Genomic DNA, 22,545 nt, shown 5'->3' with positions numbered 1-22,545 from the left:
AGGGGGGATTTGATAGAAGCCTTCAACTACCTGAAGGGAGGTTCCAAAGAGGATGGAGCTCGGCTGTTCTCAGTGGTGGCAGATGACAGAACAAGGAGCAATGGTCTCAAGTTGCAGAGGGGGAGGTTTAGGTTGGATATTAGGAAACACTATTTCACTAGGAGGACAGTGAAGCACTGGAATGGGTTACCTAGGGAGGTGGTGGAATCTCCTTCCTTAGAGGTTTTTAAGGCCTGGCTTGACGAAGCCCTGGCTGGGATGATTTAGTTGGGGATTGGTCCTGCTTTGAGCAGGGGGTGGGACTAGATACCTCCTCAGGTCTCTTCCAGCCTTGATATTCTGATTCTGTGCCCCATCGATCCCCACACAAATGAAGCATTGCAAATAGGGGCCCAAACGTTCATAACGCCCAACGCGTTTGGAATGGACGGTAAAAGCAGAAAGCTCCCCATGGAGCAGGAGTGCTGAGCTTGGGAAATAATCCAGCAAATTAGGAAAAACACCACCTCTCTCCCTGCAGTCCCAGTAACCTGGGCTGTGTGTCTTCATCCTGAGCTCCGGGCACTGGGTTTTCCCAGTGACACATTTATACACTGCGTCTTGTTCACACCGTTCCCAGGAACAAGTCAGCTGGGACACTAGGGCCATCAACAGCCCCGAGCCACCCCAGGCAACCGCATGATGCTCTCAGCTTTTCTCATGGTCCCTACAGGTACCGTTCCTGTGCTGCGGAGCGTGCCCAGATCTGAGCGCGCTAAGGTAGATCGTCACTTGTGGGGAGTGGGGGAGGTGACACGCTTTGGGGGATCTGGCTACGTACAGTTCATGAAGTCTGGTTCTCTCAGTGAAATTGCTGTATCAGTGAATGCCTCAATGGGGTGTGAGTCAGCCATCGGGGGCCCCTGTCTCTATCACCACCCCCTGCTCCAAAAGAAGCGGCTGAATGAACGGAGGAAGTTGTTAACCTTACTGTCTGCGCTGTGACAAGACAATGGTTATGCTAAAGAGGCTGCCTGAGTTGGGGGAACCAGAGCTCCCCAGGTGGTTGTCCAGGAGGAGGATTTGGAGCAGTGGAATTTCCCCAGGAAGGGGAAATGCAGGCCCGGAATCAATATAAATCTTTAGACCCACACAGAGTGATGGAGAGGGGAAGGGCAGCCCAGGACCCTTGAAAGGATGCTGATCCAAATTCTGCAGAGTGGGGGGGAAACTGAGGCAGGAGATGGCTTACAGGTGGTTTAGTGGGTTGTCTGGAGCTGCGTGTATCCTGTGTGGTCTATAGGAAAGAGGGACTGGTCTGGGAATGCTGTTTGCACAGCCTGTGGCTGGGCACTGCGGCTCTCACGTTTCCCTGCTGGGGTGCAGCGCAGACCAGAGAGCCCGAAGGCTCGAGCTCCAGGAAGGGGGTGCCAGGGCTGAGGCAGCTGGACCACGGAGTCTCAGCTCTCAGAAACGGGTGCTAAGAGGAGGATCTGCCCGCCCACAGAGCCAGAGGCAGGGCCTGGCTTGGCACAGATCAGGGAGCTGAAAGCACGTGGACCCAGCCCGGCAGCCTGGCTGGCCAAGCAGGGTTGTGACGGGGGAACGGGTCAGACGCCGGCAGTGGACAAAGCTCAGAGCCCACTGCCGAGGGCGAGTTTCTGGAAGAACCCGCGGTGGGAGAGGACTGGTTTGGGGACGGCTGGTGGGATGCAAAGGGGGAGGAGCTGTGACATGTCCATTAGCTGTTCTGACCAAGGGCAGGAGCCCCTGCAGCCTGGGGTCAGCAGTTCTCTCAGCTCTTGGGGTTGCCCGCAGGGGACCAGGCGACCCAGCTGAACTGCTCCAGCCCACAACCCCCCTGCTCTGGGAACGAGCCTGTGGGCCCCGCAGGGAAAGCAGGCCAGGCAAGCCTACTCACCACTGAGCCGACAAGGTGAACGTGGCGTAGAAGAGGGTGCTGGGCCAGCTGCCCCCGTCCACACTGTGCACAGCCTTGAGCACCTCGTAGTAGGGGATGTAGCAGACCAGCCGGGCCTTCATGAATGACGTCCATTTCCGCTGCAGGATCTTCTTCCCTCCCAGGTCGCTCTGCGAAGGGGAGAAGGTGAGGCTGTCGCCTGGGCTGCCCCCTCACAGCCTCTGAGCCCCCCAGGACTGGGGTGTTTCCAACCCCCCCATCCCTGCAGCTACTCAGGGCCCCAGATGGGCCAGGGAAGGGGGGTCCCCAGACGTAAACCCCAATGCAGCTGGCTTTTCGATTGCAAACTGCTGGGGCAGGGCTTGTCCTTCTGTTCAGTGTCTGTACAGCTCCTAGCACCTCGGGGTCCTGGCCCGTGCCTCAGGCTCCCAGGATAGCCACAAAACCAATCCTCATCTGCATGTTCATGGGCGGGGCTACTCTGCATTGCCGGCTGGCCAGCCACCCGATTTGGCTCGGGGCTGGCTGTGAGTTGAATCCGGCTCACGTTCGCACCATCCTGCAGCAGACCCGGGAGGCTCTCTCAGGAGCCCCTTCTGCGCCCTCCCGGCCATCAGACCATCTGAGCCCCCACATGCCCTGCAAACGACTGCCAGCTCTGCTGGGGAGTTACCCTGTTGCAAAGCCGTCCCGCGGGCACTGACGGGCACCACTCATGCGGAGGGAGTGGACCAAGTATCGAGATCCCCGAGGGGCAACCATCAGAGACCCAGCCACGCGCCTTCCTGCCCCCGATGGACGTCGGGACTGAGGACAGGCCATGTCGTCCCCTCAACCTGCCTCACCGTGGTGTATTTAGCTCCTGTCTGAAGTGTCCAGCACACCAGCCTCTCCCTTCTCCTGCTTCAAACCGCAGCGTCATGCCTCCTCCTGCCTGCCCTGGCCAGAGAGGACTCGGCCAGCTCCCACCCTTGCGTTACATTGGCCTTTGTGCCGGATTAAGCTGAGGGAGGCTAAACCCCCTCGCGTCCCACAGAGGCAGCCAGGCCCCAGGCCTGGTTCGTGTCAGGCCGGTGGTGGGAACGGGACGCCGACACCGAGGACTGGGGGCTCACAGACTTCAAGTGACAGAGAATCCACCATTTACTCTAGTTTATGACCCCTACCCCATGCTACAGAGGACAGCAAAAATAACCCAAAGTCTCTGCCTATCTGACCTGGGGGGAAATTCCTTCCCAATCCCAAATATGGCAATCAGATAGACCCTGAACGTGTGGACAAGACCCACCAGCCAGACACACGGGAAAGAATTCTCAGTCACAACTCAGAGCCCTCCCCATCTTGTGTCCCCTCACCGGCCATTGGAGATATCTGCTGCTAGCAGTCGCAGATGGGTCATGTGCCACTGTAGCAGTCTCAACATAACATCCCCTTCATAAACTTATCAAGGTCAGTCGGGAAGCCAGTTAGGTAAGCCATTGTTCTTGCGCCCACACCGGCGTGTAACTAACTGATCTGGGGCTGCCCGCTTGTAGCTGTCACTGGAGGTCTCCTCTCCAGAGATGTGGGCCCTGCAGAGGCCCAGCCGGAGCGGCACCAGGACCCCTGGGACGACTGCTTGCAAGAGGTGTGGCTTGAAATAGACGCAGAGGGAGGTTGGTGGACGGGGAGGAGGGAGAGCCATAAAAGTCGTCCTCATTGATAACAGCAGCAAGGGGCAGCCCAGCCTGCATGCGCCTGGGGAGGGGGTGCCCGGGTCCAACACTGGTCCGGCCAAGGTGCCAAGGGCGGCTGCGAATTCACCAGCACTCAGGGTGCTTCCCGTTGGGAGGGTGAAATCCCTCCTGGCCTAACGGCCGTGCTCAGGGCCCATCATTCCACCAGCCTCCAGGCTTCCCTGGGAAGCTTTGCCCAGCTGCGTGCCCCCGCTCCGGCAGCATCTCGTTACCTTGCACACCCGTGCCACTCTGGCCACCCTGGCCACCTGGCTCTTGTCGAAGGAGGCGCTCTCCTCCGCCGCTCGCTCCATGAAGAAGTAGTAGATCTTGTCATCGTCCCCCACTGGGCTGCGCACACTCTCCCGGACCAGCACAGAGTCCACGAACTCCGCATCTGCAAACAGGAGCAACGTCACATGTGCCCCGCCGCCAGGCAGGTGGTGGATCTGATCGGTGCCCAGCTCTGCCGCTGGCTGAGTCCCTTCCCTCTGGATGCCCCAGCTTCCTTCACTCGAAATAAGGATGGATGATACTGCCCACTCCTATCCCTGCAGGGTTACTGCAGGGCCTGACAAGAGCTTTGAGATCCGTGCTGTGTCTCATCCCCACCTGCCCAGCCCAGAGCACTCCAGCTGGCATCTGTGCCCACTGCTAGTCTGGTTAGCGAGCCCCCCAATTCTTAGTGATGTGGGGCACTCCGCCCACCCAGACATGGCAAGACGTTCAGGGTGCCCTGTCACCGGAGTGACCCAGAATCCCAGCGGCAGGTTCTCGCCAGGGTGGGCAGTGGGACAGGCTGACACTCAACATGGGGCCAGGGTGTGAAAAGGTTTGGAGAGTGATCACCGCCAGGACACCCCGAGAAAGAGGCAGGCGGCAAAGACTGAAGGGACATACAAGAGAAGGAGGAAGGGTTAGGGTTAGGGCTCAGCGGTATGAACAAAGGAGAGCTGCCCGCTCCGTGGCCAGCGCCACGCCCTCCTGGGGAAGGGGCATGGAGGCGGTTTGCTAGGATCAGTGCCAAGACTCTGAGGATGGCCCTAGGTGCATCATGCGACGGGTGCCCCCTACACCCTGCCCTCCGCTAACAGAGAAAGCCCCGGCTTCCGCCCTCTCCATGGCACAGGGGAAGGCATGATATAAAGAGCAGAAATGCCCTTTCGGCTGCCTTTGGCCGACCACGTTTGTGCAAATACTTTGCAGCCCCATCGAGCCATGCGCACCTCTGCCCCACTGCCAGGCCTGCCAGGGGCCACTCGCCTGCCAATCTGGAGGTGGGCAAGGCACCCGCCACCCAAGCACACTGCATTGTGCCATACAACAGATGGGCAGCAAGGAGGTGCCGGGCTGCGGATGAAACGTACAGCCAAGATTCAGACCCCAGGATGCCCTTCAGACCCCGAGTGTCAACTCAGAAGAGTCTATTCTGCCCGTTTAAATGTCCCCTGGGCATTATTCTGCCCGAGGACAGCAGGGTTCAACCCGGAAAGGGTGAAGCTGCGCTCAGAGCTGGCAAAGGAGGGGGAGGGTCAGGTCTCTCCTGGGACCGGGGCCACTGGATCTTACCGTTTAGCCAGTGCATGGGGGACTCTTCCGTCTTCAGGGGTCGCTGGTGCAGGTTCCGCCTGATGTCCGGCAGGCTGCGGAACTCGTACCGCGTGGCCGTGTACAACCCGCCATCTAAGATTGGGGGGGAAGGACGGGTCAGGGTCCTCCCGTTGTTTAGCCACCTGCGGCCCAACCCACATCCCACACTTAGCCCCAGGGCCAGGGGAGGAGTGGGGGGAAAGGGGAAGCCACATGGCCAGGCTGGACCCACTTTGGGGACTGCTATGTAACGTGGGGCTGTGCTGAGCAGCCCAGGGCTGGCGCTGCCCGTGGACACTGCTCCCCAGCCCTGATCGCAGAGACCCTGTTGGGAGGTGGGGGGGATTTCTCCTTCACGCAGCTCCACCACGCCAGGCAGCGTAGGGCTCGGGCAGTGTCCAGGATGGAAGGGAACTGGCCCACTGTGGGGCAGGTGGGTGTTGTGGGGAGGTGACTGGTTGTGAAAGGAGAGGTGGGAGAGGCTGGCTCTAGCCCCTGAGGGGTGGGGGCAGGGGGACAGGGGGAAAACCTTCCTGGGCTGCTCCAACTCGCCCAGCGACAGCCCAGAGCCAGATCAAGCTGCGATCTCCCCAGGGAACTCCAGGCGAGCGGCCCCGTCGGCCTCCGGACCCACCTACCTACGATGAGGCCAGTGTAGCCACGGGCAGGGTCATACGGACACTTCTCCTTGCCCTCCTCCAAGTGGGGCGGCAGCGTGAACCTGTCGGCATCCTGCAGAGAGAGGGGAGCGAGGGGGTGAGAAGCTGCTGGGCTGGGCAGGATGGCATGAAACCAGCACCCACAGCTCCAGGGGCCACAGACCAGGGACAGCAGTGGCAGCTGCTGGGTGAGGTTCCCCAGGCCATGAGCTGGCAGCACCCCCCTCCAGGGGCAGACAATCAGAGCAATGTCCTGGGATGTGGGCATGCCCGACCAGGGAAGTGGGCAAAGACCGCCACCCCCATGCAAATCACAGAGTCCCCAAATGGCTACGGCCGTCAGCTGGTGCCCAACCCGGGCTGGGCAGGAGCTGGCAGCCTGGGGATGCAGAGCTCCAGCGCGCATTAGCTCATCCCCCAAGCCACGCGCTACAGCCACCATCCCCACCCACCCTGTCAGTCGCAGGGCGTGCTGTGCTGTCACTGCTGGGACTTGCCATCATCACCGGCGGTCTGGGGAAACAGTGGAATTTGGAGGTTCTCGGGGCTCAGCTCTTCCAACTAGATGGCTAGACAAGCTAACTAACGGACCAAGCAGCCACTGGACAGGCACGGACAGAAGCAACTGAAAACAGGGTCTTATAATGGGAAGTGTCAGACAACCTTCCCCTAGCCCTGCCTATTTTTATATATTTGAGAGCCCTATCACGCCCGTGGCCACAACGTCTGACATCTGCGAAAGGACCTTCAGCTGAAATCCCCCACACGGGTTTAAAACATGCCCTCTCCTGGGTATCAAGACCGGAGGTGATACGGTGAAGAACAGAAAGCCCAGAATGGACTTTTTCACTCCCTACCCTGGGCGGGGCAGCCTGAGGTAGAGGCCACAATCCAGCCACATTCCTTGCAAGCCACGTTTAATTCGTGACTGGCACGGAGCGGGCCTTGGGCTGGGAGATTTGGGTTGCAGATGCTCAAACGAAGACACTGATGTCCCCGGATTTCTTTTTCCCCCCCTTAAGTTTCCTGAAAACGGTCCCGCCCATCTTCCTGTTTCTAAAATAGCCCCGAGTCGGGGCCTTGAACCAATCCAACCAGCTCCCCCAAGAAGAAAAACTCAATCAGCCACCAAATGACAGGCCCGTAACCCTTCCAAATATGGGCCGGGTGGAGAGCTCCCTGCTGGCTAACAATGCCCCGCTTCCCCTGCTGACTGGTCCATGGATCAACCATGCGGGCTGTCTCCTGCTGGTGGCAACTTGTTGCAAGGAAGATACTGCCAGCCAGGAGGGAAAGCAGCGAGGAGCGACAGAAGCCTGTGACAGGGCCGGAAGCACGGAGTGATGAACAAAGACGGAGGGAACATCCAACACCCAGCCGGGGTCTCCCTCCTCGTGAATTCCGCCCCCCGCCCCCGTGCTCGCACTCACAATGGCCGCGCACAGCGGGTGGAAGGCGTAGGTGCCGCAGGCGTACAGGTGGGTGTCGTTCAGCCTCTGCATGAGCCGGATGTGGTTGAAGCACTCGGTCTGCAGAGAGGAAGAAAGAGCATCAAGCAGGGGCCTGACTCCCGCGCCCGCAGGCCACCCGCCCCCTCCACCCCACCCGCCCGCATGTGCAGAGACCTGGCCGCAAATACCTTGTTGTTCTTGCCCTTCCGGAGGCAGTCGTCCTGCTTCTCCAGAGACGCCTCCCACCGGATCTGTGAAGGGAAAAGGGGTTGTTACTCACTGGCGCCTCCCGGCTGTGGAGATGATAGCTGCCCCGCGACGCCTCGCAGAGATGTCACTGAAGACCCTAAAGAGCCGGCTCGGCTGGTAAATGCTAATGGCACAGGAACAGCCCCACGCCTGGGTCCATTTGCTATCCACACTCCTTGACTGGCTGCTATTAATCCCAAGCGGGGGCCTGCTGAGCAGCAGCAGCACCCAACTCAGCTGGACAGTGCCTCTCACAGACTGGGCTTTTAGTGCTTTGAGTTCCCCGCCCAAAGCAAAGGGGCAGACTGTCCATACTGACGAGTTCACGTGGTCCCACTTAGAGAATCGCAGGACTGGACGGGACCTCGAGGGATCATCTAGTCCAGGCCCTTGCATTGAGACAGGACTAAGTATTAGCTAGACCAGGGGTAGGCAACCTGCAGCACGCGAGCTGATTTTCAGGGCCACTCACACTGCCCGGGTGCTGGCCACCGATCCGGGGGGCTCTGCATTTTAATTTAAGTTGAAATGAAGCTTTTTAAACATTTTAAAAACCTTATTTACTTTACATACAACAATAGTTTAGTTACATATTATAGATTTATAGAAAGAGACCTTCCAAAAACATTAAAATGCATAACTGGCACGCAAAACCTTAAATTAGAGTGAATAAATGAAGACTAGGCACAGCACTTCTGAAAGGTTGCCGACCCCTGAGCTAGACCATCCTTGACAAGTGTTTGTCCAACCTGCTCTTAAAAATCTCCAGTGATGGAGATTCCACAACCTCCCTAGGCAATTTATTCCAGTGCTTAACCACCCGACATTAGGAAAGCCGTTTCTAAATCCACCTAACCCCCTTGAAGCAGTTTAAGCCATTGCTTCTTGGCCCCATCCTCGAGGGTAACGAGACAACAATTTTTTCTCCCTCCTCCTGTAACAACTTTTATGTACCACAAAAACGGTTCTCATGTCCCCTCAGTCTTCTCTTTTCTCAGACTAACCCATTTTTTCAAATCTTCCCTCATCGGGTCATGTTCTTAAGACTCTTCATCATTTTGTGTTGCTTTCTCTGGACTTTCCCTCCAATTTGTCCACATCCTTCCTGAATGTGCATCCAGAACAGGGACCACACTTACTCCCGCTGAGGCCCATCAGCGCAGGGTAGGTGTGAACATGGACTGTCTTATGTTGCTCTGAATACTGCGTTGGTGCTCAGTGTCCCTAGGCCATTCTTAAGTATCTAGGGTGGGATAAGGGTGTGTGATTGTAGCAGGAGCAAAGGGCCAGTGCACCTAAATGACCTGGCACTCTGTCTCCTAGCACTGATGGCTGGGGTCCTTCCCTGCAAGTGCCAGCTGGGTGTGAGACAAAGGGATCAGGTGCCCCTGGCCCGGAAAGGGCTGAGCAGAGAGGAGGGGCTGGAGGGGTGTTAGCTGGAGCTTTGCGGGGACGAGAGTGAAGTGCAAGACCTAGGGTCTGGGTCACTGCCCCCCGAATGGACCCGGCCGGGGGGTCTGGTGCTGTATCTGCAAAGCTCTGTTTTAGACCTGGTCCCGTCATCGAATAACTCTGTTTGCCCTGGCTAAGGAGTCACGTCTGGGCCAAAGTGGGGGCAGAACCTGTGCTTCTCCCAGGACGCCCGCCTGGTGGCTCGTCTGTGGGAACACACGGAGGGGCAGAGGATGCTGAATGCTCCAAGGAGAGACCCAGGAGGTGAAGACGTGTGAGCTTCTTGCCCTGAACAAGTCTGCTCCAAGGGAGAGGAGGCTCCCCAAAGTCCTGACTGGCTTCGTGGGGAGCAGTTCCAGAGCATCGCCCGGGGACTCCGTGACAGTAGGGCAGAAGAATTACTTCTCATGTCTTGCTTACAACACTCCTGCTAATACATCCCAGATTGATGTTTGCCTTTGCAACAGCGTTACACTGGTCACTCATACTTAGTTTGTGGTCCACTGTGACCCCCAGATCCCTTTCTGCAGCACTCCTTCCTAGGCCATCATTTCCCATTCTGTACGCATGCAACGGATTGTTCCTTCCTAAGTGGAGCACTTCGCATTTCTTCTTGTTGAATTTCATCCTATTTACTTCAGACCATTTCTCCAGTTTGTCCAGATCAGTTTGAATTTTAATCCTATCCTCTGAAGCACTTGCAAGCCCTCCCAGCTTAGCATCATCCACACACTGTATGAATGGACACTCTGCGCCGTTATCAAATCAATGATGACGATATTGAAAAGAACTGGAAGGAGCTTAAACCACCAGCTAATGCCCTGGAGAATCCACCCCACGAGGGGGCACTGCCCACCAATGCGAAGCTGTAGTACCCAAACCCACCGCCTCCTGGGCCAGACAGGGACAGGGAGGGCAGGGCTCCACTGTGCCGAATTCTCCGCTGGCGAAAGATCCTTGCGTCAATACCTGAAGCTGCTCTCCCCCACCCTCAAGCTTTGAGTGACGTAGGGCCTGAGGGGGCTGCGATTGGCACCATTAGACCCTCTCTCCGCTGCCCCGGGAGACCCACTTAATCTCTCCATGCAATTGGGGTCACAATCCTTCTTGTCTGCTGCCTGGGCTCCGTCCTACCTATTTCAAAGCTCTCTGAGGTAGGGGATAGTCCCTCTGTCTGTGCAATACCCGGCATACCGGGGCCTCGCAGTGCCACCGTAATACACAGAATAAAACCATTCTGCAACTGGGACATTGCTGCCGTCGTGACAAAAGCCCAGGGGTCCCTCATGGGAAAGGCTCAGAGAGACAGAGACGGGAAGCAAAAATGCCCCTCCACCGCCCGGCGACACCGTCCTGCCTATGCAGCGGGGCTGGCAGAGAGACGGCATTGCTGTCAGTGAGACCTCCGGATGGACTGGCCCCTCGTGGGGGAGAACAGCTCCGCGGAGGCTGGCACAGAGACAACATTCATCACCAGCCTATTTGTCAGGCTGCGAAATTGCATCCGCTGCGCCCGTCAGCCGGGGGGATCTTAAAATCGGGACACAAAAGACTGTGTGTGTCCCCAGGACAACAGGATCTGGCAGGACTTAATGGCTGGAAAACCTTAACTCTACTCTGCAATGATCTGATCTCCCAACTGACTGCGGGTGTGTATCCTTAGCTGCCAGCTACTGCCTGTCCTGCATGCCCATTCTGACAGCGTCCCTCACTGGAGCGTTTGGGCTGGCACTGCAGGAGACCCTGGGCAGAGAGGGCTGGGATAGGATGTGCCAGCCCAGTTCATCCCATCGAGCTAGCACCCTGGGGGGTTCCAGTTGTCCCAGGCACCCAGCAGCGGCAGCGGAGCTGGAGGGAAGGGAGACAGGGGCGCTCGGCAGGTGTCAAGTTCCTGCAGGAGGGGGTGGCCGGGGGATCTGGGGAGGGGAGTGTCCCAGCATTGTGGGGGGAAGGACTTTAGCGGCAGCATTTGGGATGGGCTGGCAGGGGAGGGGAGAAGCAGGAGCACCCGTGAGTGGGTTACAGAGGTCACGGCTTGGGGGAGGGTGCTGGCATTTGGGGCAGCGAGGAAGGGGACACCGGACCGACAGGGCCGGCTTTAGGAAGTGCGGGGCCCAATTCGAACATTTTCGGTGGGGCCCTGGCAGGGATGACTTAAAAAAAAGCCTCTCATTTCTTTCATTATTATTTACTTTCCATAACTATATGAATAATAAAATTATATACATTGCATCATATATGCTGTTGATTGGCTATTAATGACCACCGTTTTACACGTGTGGGTCCCCGCCACTCCCTGGGGGTGTGCACATGTGTGGGTCCCAGCTGCTTCCTGCCCCCTCATTGAAGCAGGTGTGCAGGGTTAATGCCCTGGAAACTGCAGGGCAGCAGTGGACATGGGGCTGGCTGGAGGCAGGGCAGGGGCTGACTGGAGGTAGGGTCTGGCTGCAGGCAGGGCAAGGGATGTGGGGCTGGTTGGAGACAAGGGGTGTGGGGCGGGCTGGCTTCAGGCAGTGGGGTGCAGCAGGGGTTGACTGGAAACAGGGCAGGGGGTGCGGGCTGGGCAGAGTGTGCAGAGCTGGTGCGGGCAGCAGTGTGTGGGGGGCTGGCTGGCTTTGGGCAGGGCTGCAGGGGTGTGTGGCAGGGGTTGGCTGGAGACAGGACAGGGTGTTTGGCAGAGGTGGCTGTGGGCACGGGGTGCAGAGCTGGCTGCAGGCAGGGGGGGCCGGACTGGTGTGGGCAGGTCATGGGGTGCAGCAGAGGCAGCTGGAACCCCAGCCCTTTAAGTAGCCCCCAAACCCCCTTCTACTCCGGGGACCTTTTAAATAGCCGCGGGAGCGCTGGGGAATGCATGGGGGAGACGGGGCTCCGGCGGCTATTTGAAGGACTGGGGTGGCAGAGGCAGCTGGAGCCCCAGGCTCTTTAAATAGCGCCCCCCCAGCCCCTCACTGCCCCAGGGCTCGGGGGGCTATTTAAAGGGCCCAGAGCTCCAGCCGGGGTCATGGGGCTTGCCGCGCTCTGGCCGGAGCTCCAGACGGGAGAGCAGGGCTTGCTGCGCTCCAGCCAGAGCCGCCGGCCTTGCCGCACTCCGGCCAGAGCACAGCAAAGCCCCGCGACTCCGCTTTCCTGGCTGGAGTGCGGCAAAGCCCCGCTACTACGCTCTCCCAGGTGGAGCTCCGGCCAGAGCACGGCAAGCCCCGCCGCCCTGTTCTCTCGGCTGGAGCCCCGGCCGGAGCGCGGCAAGCCCTGCAACCCCGGATGGAGCCCCGGATGGAGCGTGGCAAGCCCCGCGACTCTGCTCTTCCGGCTGGAGCCCCGGCCGGAGTGAGGCAAGCCCCGTGACCCCGGCTGGAGCTCTAGCTGGGAGAGTGGGGCCATGCTGCGCTCCCACCGGCGCTTCACTCAAAGGAGCGAGACCATGGAGCAGACCGCAGCCGGGACTGGGGTAAGTTAAAAAAAAATAAAAATTAAAGAAGTGCTTAAGGCGCGGGGCCCGATTCCCCGGAATCAGCGGAATCGGCCTAAAGCCGGCCCTGCGGACCGAAGGGCATGAGACAGATGGGCGGAGAAGAACCCAGAACGGGGTGAGGCCTCCAGCTTTGGGGAGACACTGAACTGGCCGTAGGGCGGTGCAGGGGAGCTAGCAGCTGGAGGCTGCATGGACTTCAATGGAGCATGTTTGCAGTGGCAGCCCAGGAGCATGGCGTGGGGGGGCAGTGGGTCTGGGGGTTAAAGGTCACATCTGGGGAGGAGCTGGGTGCCAGATGTGTTTGACCATGGGAGGTTTGGGGTAAGGGGTTCTGCAAGACGGGCATGGATGCTGCTGGCTGGGGGGACTGCCCATGGCTCAGATGAAGGCAAAGGGCTCTTCCGCTGCACAGCGAACCAGTGCTCCACAATCCCCGTCCACCTCAGCCGTAAGAAGCCGCCAGGGAGGATGAACAGCCGGCCATGGGGCTAGCGGAGAGCCTGGCAAGGCAGCGCCGCTTGCAGCGCTTCCTCCACGCGGCCACGCTTGGGTTGGGGAACAGCAGAGTCCACAAGGGAGGGCTGACGGCTGAGGACACCCCACCCCTGATCCCCCCTGGGGCAAACAGCCTGGTCTTTGGCCTGCTCCACTTTCCTAGGCTCCCTGCTGGGTGTGGGAGAACAGCCTGTGCGCCGCAGCAGGTTACTGGGGGACCCCTTCTTGCCTTAATGCCTGTGAGCCCAGATCATGCTGGACTCTACAGCACCATGGGTTTGGTTGGGTTTCAGCTGCTGGGTGCCAGGGCCAGGGCGGAATTTGCAGGAAGGGTGTTCTCCCCAGCCCGGCTTGCTCAGCGGACGGCAGCCGGCATTGCCGGGGGGCCTGGCATGCACCCCAAGGGAAGGAGGTAAAGCAGCTGAGACTCTGAGGGAGAAGCACTTGGGGGCGTCAGCTGGGAGGACAGATGGACCAACCCCAATACACAGGAGCGGCTGCAAGTCACGGCTTCAGTGCTGCTACTGGTACCTGAAATGGCCGTGTACACCATGAGGTGATGGACCAGCCCCACGTGCGGACAGAAGCAGCAAACTGCACCCTGCTCAGGCAGAGGGGGATGCTGGGGGAAAACTCACTTGGTACCAAGAACTAGCTCGGCTAAGGCAGACAACTGAGAGATGACGGAGCCTGGTCGTTCACACTAATGACTGGAATCAAAGCAGCGCCAGCTGAGATCTGGGCTCCCAGGTGCTAGGTGCTGTTCATAAGAAGAGAAGGTCCCTGCTCTGTCCTGAAGAGCTTACCATAGACACAGCCAGGCAAACAAGGGAAGGATTACTAGCCCCATTTTGCAGATGGGAAACTGAGGCACAGAAGTGACTTGCCCAAGGTCACATGGGGATCCTGAGGCACAGCTGGGAAATGAACCTCGATCTCCTGGGTCCCAGTCCTGTGCTTTAGCTGCATGCCCATCCACCCTCCCTCTCTCATGGACCTGAGAGTCAATTTTGCCTGCTCTGCCACGGAACACCCCCCTTCGGCTGCCTGGCCCGGTGGGTGCGAGTGGAGCAGCGTGCACTTTTGCTGCTGCGCCTATAGAGGACATCCCCTCTGGGGTTGTCAGCCTCGAGCTGTCCACTAGCATGCAAAGCTCTTGTTCCTGCCCCAGAGAGAGGGCAGGTGCTGTGAGCAATGGTCGTCACCCCAATCAACTGGGCAGCGACACAGGGTGCTTTGGGAACCGCTAGGGGAACCTGGCCCATTTCTCCCCTTTAAGTCCACGCTTCAGAAACAGCCAGTGTGCGCCCAGTTCGTTGCACCGCCAGGCTGGGAACTCTCTGACAAACAGCTGTTTTCCCCCCTCAAAAAAAGCCATTTATTGAAACCGAAACTGTTTACGAAACTAGGTCAGGATCAACAAAACACCAGACTTGGAACCCCTTGGTCAAAGAGGCCAAACACTGGCGAACCGGAACGTTTCCGACTGTTGTCAAAACTACTTTGAGTTCAGAAATGTCCGTAAATTTACACTAAAAAAAGGATGGGGGGAGGGGAAAAGGGTCAAAACGTTATGTTTGGACTGACCCGGACAGTGGATCTTTGGTTCTTGAACAGTTTTGACATTTTGACTTTTTTCCACAATTTGGGACAGGAGCATTTTTCACATTGTTGAAAATTCTCCTGAGATTAGAAAACCGTCCCTCACCCAGCCCTAATGAGCATCCAGCTGGAGCTGTTAATTGCCCTCCAGAATCTCAGCTTGTATTACAAACTCAAAAGTTGTTAGCTGTGCTCCTTAGGAAGACAATCTCGAAAACATGACAAGTGTCACTGAGGCAGAGCCTGGGGCAATAGCTAGAAGAGGTGAAAACTGCCTCCTTCAGCTCTGCCAGGGGTTAGCTCAGACACCCAGGACACCAGTTCAAACATCAGCCTGGTTAAATCTGTCACTGCTTGTGGGAGAAAGCAGAGGGGAGGTCACCGATCTGCATAGTCTCCGGGGAGCCTGGCTTCATTTTGGGGGGACACGTGGGTGGAGCCTATTTTTGTGGGTGGGGTTTAATTTTGTGGGTGGAGCTTAGAAGAGTACCACCACCTTGCCCTCTCCCCACACTAATCCGACCCCTATATGTCATTAAAAAAAAAAGTAGGTAGGAGCCAAGACCGAGATTTCAAGTCACCAGTAACTCAGTTTTGCCCAGCTGCAGACGCCTGACGCTCAGCACCCAAAGCGATCGACTCGCCGTTCAGAAACCTCAGCCAGAAGTGCTGCATAGGGAGCCAAGCCCAGGTGGGATGTTGCTCACCTCCCTCTGGGAGCCGTCGGCAATGTTGCTGGAATTTAAGGAGAATATGGCCCCTCGTGCTCCCACGTAGAGGATCCCCCTCTCGTCCTCCAGCAGCAGGGTGGTGTAGTTGAGGGCGCGGCTGCTGAAGCGCCGGACATCGGATAACTCTATGGGGGGAGAAGCACAGGGCAGTGTTAGAACAGGACACTTGGGGAGTTAGCTCAGCTCATCTAGGGTGAAATTTGCCCCTACAAGAAGGCCTAGATCCCACTTCAGCCCAGAGAGATCTAGGTCTCTGGGACTAGCCCCCAAAGGGGTGAACTGCACCTCTAATGCACCTGCATGAGACAGGAGCAGGGATAACTTCACTGCCATTAGCAAGGAAATCCACTTCTCGCATCCTCAGATCTATTTGAGCGGACGTTTTCCCAGGCCCATGCCAGAGGTTCCTGGGTGCTACTGTGAGATTTCAAAGGGGAGAGAAGGATTCAGGATTTGGCCACGCAACGGGAAAACCCTTTGCACATCCAGAAAGGGATGGACCTGGGGATCTGGTGGCCGCACAGAACTAAACTGCATTGGAATTGTCCTCCCGTAGACAGGCAAAGAGGACCAGGAGCTGCAGACAGCGGTCAGCGTTGGGACAGCGTGGGTTTGGGAGCCATCTCCCAGACTCACACAAAGGGAGGGCTGGAAGAGACGCTGAGAGATCCCCCAGCTGATCTCCACGGACGGGGTGGGAAAAGGAAACCAAACGTCCGGATGAGTCCTGGCAGCGGAACCAATGCCCTTCTGCAGCCGCGCCGGGGCACACGCAGGCAGATGTGATTGCTGCTGCTGGGCTGCATTTATTAGGAGTTGAAGGACAAGGCTGCTTCCCTGGAGCCAACTCTGGAGGCCGCGAGCCGCACACCAGCTGTCCATGCTGGTCCCTTTGATTCAGCACTTGCTCTTTGTAAGGCTGCTGTATGAGGTCCCCCAGCTCCAGGGAACCCCGCTCTCTCACCTCTCTCTAAGCGCTGCATGTACCAGGCACTCGGCTGTCACTCTCCTGGCCTGCACAGCTCGTATCTGGACCTTTGCCTGGGCTCAAGAGGGTCCATAAGAAACGTGAATCTGTGCTTTATGGCCAGATGGGAACAGACAACTCCTGCAGCTGTGGAGTTGGGTAGGGAAGGTGCTGGTGCAAGGGACGCAGGCTCCCCCCCAGACTTTGCCCAACGGACTGCACGGTGACACAGAGCTGCTGCTCTATCCCGGAGGTGGGGGTCGGTGGAGAGGTGGGTCCCAGTATGCAGTGACAGCCAGAGGTCAGGGAGAGAGGGAGAGCCATGCAGGAAGCAGGCCCTGCTGGGTAAAAAGCCCCAGCTTGGAGGACCACTGAGCAGTCATGCGGCTGGAGGGAAGGCAAGACAGGCTGCAGGCCAGGCTGTAAGCCAGGGGAAGCCCTGAAAAATGACACGGGAGACTTTGGAGCCTAGAAGGAAACTGAGGCAGCAGGTGGGCCCACAGCCAGCCCAAGCAAGTCCCTGCTCAGAGCGTCTCTCTTGCCCCCTGGCTTTAGAGCATTACAGGACCTCCCTACATCGGTTTGCACCAAGTGCCCACATGGGGGAGGGGATCTTGGCTGGGAGGAGGCACCTTTCCAAGCGGCACCAGCTGGAAGGGCTGCCCATGACCATGGTACGTTCAGTTCCCCTTAGGGCTGCCAGCCTGGCTCACGCCCAGGGGCAGGGAGAGACAGGCAGATGGACGGGAAGTGGGGGCTGCAGGCAGCTTGCTGCTTCCCTTGGGGGGCCAAGGCCGGCTGGGACTTCGTAAGCAGAAGTGGGAAAGCCTCCTCTGGCTGCCAGGCCACGGCGGGGGAAGTAACTGACACAAACCCCACAGGGAGACGGAGCTCTGCACCGCCGGCCTGGTGTCCGGCCACAGGAGCCGTACGGCTGTAACTACACCCGCAGTGCTTTAACAGCAGCGCTATCGCTGCTCCCACGTAGAAGAGGGGATAAGCTAGGCCTGTATGAGGCACTGGTTTAACTAACTTTAAAGCTGGTTAGTCCTGCGGCCGCCAGCCCGATGCAATAGAGGCAATTGAGTTCAGCTAAGCCTCTCTGACCTGCCTGAAATGGTCGTCACACAGGAGGTCGCACTGGGCTGCAATATGAGTGTTTGGATCCGTTAGTTAAACTGGTGCCTTTTTGGTCCGGGGACAAGGCCTCAGTGCGATTTCCAGGGCTTTCCCGACACCTCCCCGCTCACAAGCTGGAGACGGATCCAGTTAGAGTCTGCAATATCGTGCAGGTTTTAAGCCAGGAGACTGGGCCTGGCGGGCCCGAAAAGGGGCCCGTTTCCAGTCAGACGGTGGCTCGGGAATCCCTACGCCTTGCTGCGGCGAGCCGGGCCAATCTGTTGCATTTCACAGCAGAGCGAGACGCAGGAAGCACGTGGCGCTGGGCAAAGCAGTGAATGTTTTCCTGTGACATTTCACACGCGTGCGGTCACTAGGTTCACAGCACAGCGGGAAAAATTTAAAAAAAGCCAATGGCCTAGGAAGGGATTTAGTTTAGGGGTGAAGGCCTAACTGCTGGGAACGCCCAGCTCCTTATCTTGGCTCTGCCACAGCTCCCCTCTGCAGCCTTTGCCAAGTCACCTTCTCTTCGCCCTGGTTTACGAAGAGGAACCATGGGGTCCTTACCCAGCCCAGGAAAGGGGCTGGGCCAGAGCCGGCTGGAAACCAGTTCAGTGAACAACTTAAAAACTGTCTCCATTTGGAAGTGTTTGAATGAGCCAATTTTAAGTTTTGTGGGTGACATTTAGCCACTTCCCGCCCCCCAAATTACTGCAAACATCCTCCCAAACATTCCATCTCCATTGACCAAAACCCTGGTTTGGGGGAAACAAAACACTGCCATACAAATGTGACACCATTCATTTATTTTGTTTTATTTTGCCATTTTTGTTTTTAAAAAGGCGGATTTTTTTTTCCACCGCAAAAAAGCCCCTTTTCATTTGAAGAACCTGAAAGCAGCCCCAGGGGTGAAGATTAGCCAGTGTTTGTAAAGCACTTTGAACGTGCACACCAAGTATTGTCATTTAAACAGCTCGGCTAACAAGCGAAGAGGACAAACGAAATAAATGAGGGGGAAGGTCTTGTGGAAAGCGAAAGGCCCTAATTGCTTTCAGTTTCCTGTTGGAAAGTTTTCTGCACTAATTAAAATCCCTCTTTAGATTCAGGAGCCATTAGTGTCTGGGTCCTGCTACAACAAATCACACCATTTATGACACCGGTGTCCTTCCACTGCTGGAAGGAGCAGAAATGAGTCCCCGGAGAGCCCACCTGAGGGCTGTGTACAGAGCACGGCTGGAATTCATCAAGGAATAGTGTTGTCTAGGAGTTAGAGAGCCAGACACAAAAGGAAGGACACACAGAAACCTGACTGCAGCTGTAGGGAAAAGAGCCAAACCTTTCCAGCCACTCCTTAAAGCACCAGCAGTGCCATCTCCCCACAGGTACCCAGAGGTTTGTGTCTTGTTCCTGGGGCCAATGCACACAGGAGCTGCAATTCGAAACCGAAGGGACAAAGGATGAGGGGCTCCCAGGGCCCAGGCCCATGCCAGAAGGAGCTTTCCAAGGGTTTAGTAAGTTGCTAGGAGCGAAAGCAGCGCTCAGCCTCTGTGGCCCACCCAACACATCGCCCCCCTGCTGCGGCTGCTCACCAGGGGCACAATCGAGCCCAACCGAGGGCCGGGTCACTCCCTGCACGGTGACTGGGCCACGCTCATTTCACACAGGCCCCCGAGGAACCATCGCTTGGGAACAGTGTCCGGGCCCGATCCCGAGGGGCCTGCAGAAAGAAGGTAACTACCCAAAAACCCTGGGCCGCCCTAGCACCACGGGGTCTCGCTCCCTAATAACCACACACTAAACAAACGGCAGAGCAAGGAACAAGGATCCATCCCCAGCGCTGCCTCGGACTCACTGTGTGGCTTTAAACGGGTCACTTAACCTCTGTGTGTGTCAATGCTAGACAGAGACGTGTGTGTGTCCCCGTTCTACAGGAAAAGCCAGCAATGGTTGTGAGGGGGTCTGGGATTCTTCAGCTCTGTCACTAGGCTGCTGAGTGACCTTGCCTCAGTGTCCCCATCTGTAAAATCGGGATAATAATACCACCCTCCTTTGCAAAGCATGCTGAGATCTGCTGCTGAAGATTGCTAGGAACACCAGGTATTACTATTTTGCACATGTAATATCGATCGTACAGTCCTGCCCAGCTGCCCCACTCAGGATCGGGGGCCCACTGTGCACGATGCTGTGCATACGTTGAGGTAGACAAAGTCCCTTCCAAAAAGAGCTTCCAGTCCCCGAAATGACTGGCCTGACAGACTGCACACGCAATCACTGTGACAGTGTATACAACTGAGGTGCACAATCGCCTGCCCAAATGACCTGGAATCCACACAGGCAAGGTATTTGCATCGCTAAACTTTTATGAACAAACTGGCCTGTGCAGAGTAAATAAAGGAAACCCTCCCCCTGCCCCAAGCAAAGCACAAACCATCTCATCTTGACCTCCAGGGTGCTGGAACCCTAGCCAAGGGGAGTGGGAACAGATGGCAGGCACCTGTCTTTGAAATGCTGTTGCTGTTTCAGTAATGCACAACAGCAGCGTGACTCTCCAAAGCGGTCAGGAAACAAACAAGACGTTCTAGGCTTCGGCTGCGGGGAGGGAAGGTAACTTAGGCCAAGAGCTGCAATTAAGCAGGTGACATCCCAACCGACAGGACCCCGGCTGCCATCTGCTGCGACGTGGGAAATCAGGCACTTGCAAGCAGTCACCGCATGCGCGTTCTGTGCTGGTTTTCGGAGCTAGTGACCTCACGCGGCACCAGGCAACCACATTCTCTCCCCAAAGGTCCCTGGAGCACTATACATTGCAAACCCCACTGGAAAGCTGGCATCTGACTGTTCCTGGCTGGATCTGAGGTCAGGCTTACGTAGCACAGGGAAGGGACCCAAAGGCCCACATGGCAGCCACTCACCCTGCTTTTGGGGGCGTCTTTTGATTGCCTTGCCAGGTGCTCCGGAGTGTGCTTCTGCTCCGAGGGAATGACTGGGGAGGGAACCCAGTTCTACACAGCTTCCCACTCAGTGGATGTGACAACAGCCCAGAGCCAGAGGTCTCCTCTCTGGCAGCCTCCCAGTTAAAGCACCAGGAGTTCTGCCGGAGTACGGCCAGAGGAACAGGGCAGGAGGACCTGCTGCCGATGCCTTAGAAACTGTCACATCACCGTCTCCACCTGGAGTGATTATTCTCTTCTAACGCGGAGGGTCCCCAGCCAGCCTGACACCATCCAGGCTCCAGCCTGATGGAAGGGCGCGAGCTGCTGGCAACATGGGGCTGCTCTGGATCGAGACCTTCGCACGTGCTTCCTACACTCGCAGCCTGGGTTGGGTTGGCTGGATTTGCCTGGAAGTTGGGACCACACAGATCATCTCTCAGCTAGTTACGGGATCAGGGACGGGGGGGAGCTGGGGGAGGATGAAGACTTACCCCGGTGTGAAACCAGCCAGGGCGGAAGGTTCTCTCCTTCCAGGTCCCAACATGCAGGTGTCTGCCTGGATCTACTGCTCAGCAACAGGAGAGGGGAGAGACAGAGCAGTAGGGGCTGAGGGGTTCCAGGTACCTTTCACCAGCATTCAAAAAAGCCCCTTCCCCCATTTGGGTACTTTTAGTATGAAAGCAAGCTAGGAGGGGGCGCTGGCCAGACACATCGTCGCTGATCTCCCTTCTCCCCAAGCTAAGGGGGCCCAGGCCCATGGGGGGGCCAGAGACCTGAACTCCCAACCACAGGTTTCTTGCCCCACCCCACACCCAAGCTGTGACAGCCGCCCATTTTGTGTTACTTCAGTCCCACAGCCCACTCTGTAACCAGCCAGCTCTGCTCCAAGGATTCCGAGCTGGATGAGCCCCCTCAATTCCCTGATTCTGTCCTCCCTGCCCGGGGCCCTGCAGTGTAAGAGTCTGGGATCGGACAGCAGGATACATGTGCTGGCACAAAGGCCTGGGAACAGGTGGGAGAGATGCCGTTTGCACGTGGGGGTGGAGAGCAGAAATCGCTCGCATCATAAATTCCCCAGCAGCCGTCCCTGTGCTGGGGTGCCAGCTGCCTGGAGCCCAGGTTTTGTGAGATCCTCCAAGTTTTGTTTCTTAACGTTTTTTGAAACGTTTTTCACCTCCTCCCGCACCCCCCCAGCCTTGGGAGCTGGGAAGATGGACACGGAAGGAGGGGAGTGGACAGGTGCTGCCTGGGGGAAGTACAGGTCTGGGGGTGGAACTCAGTCTGGGTAATATCCCTGAGCCATCTAAATCCAACCATGGCCCCTTTCTGTGCTCTGCTGCCTGCTTCCCAGTTGCAGCCCTGCTGGTTAATTTGGTCCCCTGGGATGTGCCGAGACCCCTCCTAAGGATTGAGACAAGCTACCAGGCTGTAGGGCCACGACTGGATACTACAGGATCGCCACGTGGGAGCCAGCATGGGCAGCATCCACAGAGCCGCTGCAATTCAGGTGCCGATGCAGGAAGTCGTGTGGCTTGCACCCTCCAATTCATCGACATCTTCCTTGAATGGTGAGCACCAGACCTGGACACAGGATCCCAGCAGCGGTCGCACCAGGGCCAAATCCAGAGGTAAAATAACCTCTCTGCTCCTTCTCAAGATCCCCGTTTGTGCATGTTTGGCCACAGCATTGAGAGCACAGGTTCCCCCGAGTCTCCACCTCAACCTCCAAATTAACGAGTTGCTGCTTCCCAAGATAGCCCCACCCGCCCTGTGCGCACGATGGCGTTCTTCCTTCCTAGCCGGATACGTCTACATGTAGCCATATTCAAACACATTGGCTGCTTGTGCCCCGTTTCCCAAGAGATCCAGATCGCTGGATCAGTGACCTGTGCTCTCCATTACACCTTCGCCTCTCAATTCTTGTGTCATCTGCAAATGTTACCAGTGATGATTTCATGATTCCTTCCAGGTCATTAATACAAATGTTAAATAATGGGGGGCCAAGAACAGGCCCCTGCTGGGAACACCCCTGTTGGGTGCTGCTGCCCCACTGATAATGCCATTTGGAGATCTCTCAGCAAGCCAGCCGTTAATCCATGGGTGACCATAGCACAAAAGGCTCCTGTCATAAACAGATAGCTAAGGGTTAATGTTTCTTTTACCTGTAAAGGGTTAACAAAGGGAACCAAACACCTGACCAGAGGACCAATCAG

The 22,545-nt window shown here is 57.3% G+C and overlaps 1 protein-coding gene across 1 annotated transcript in view; it reads right to left on the bottom strand.

Moving 5' to 3' along the window:
• The window catches only part of SEMA4G (semaphorin 4G), a 54,283-nt gene that overhangs the window by 13,035 nt on the left and 18,703 nt on the right, over positions 1–22,545 (bottom strand). Inside the window, 7 exon segments of the mRNA XM_032795744.2 lie at positions 1,901–2,070; positions 3,849–4,012; positions 5,185–5,298; positions 5,844–5,937; positions 7,295–7,393; positions 7,504–7,566; positions 15,290–15,438. Coding sequence (XP_032651635.2) covers positions 1,901–2,070; positions 3,849–4,012; positions 5,185–5,298; positions 5,844–5,937; positions 7,295–7,393; positions 7,504–7,566; positions 15,290–15,438 — 853 coding nt within the window.

Source organism: Chelonoidis abingdonii, chromosome 16 (assembly GCF_003597395.2).
Source record: "Chelonoidis abingdonii isolate Lonesome George chromosome 16, CheloAbing_2.0, whole genome shotgun sequence".
In the NCBI taxonomy this organism is placed as follows: Eukaryota; Metazoa; Chordata; order Testudines; family Testudinidae; genus Chelonoidis; species Chelonoidis abingdonii.
This window is presented reverse-complemented; position numbering and strand designations above follow the sequence as displayed.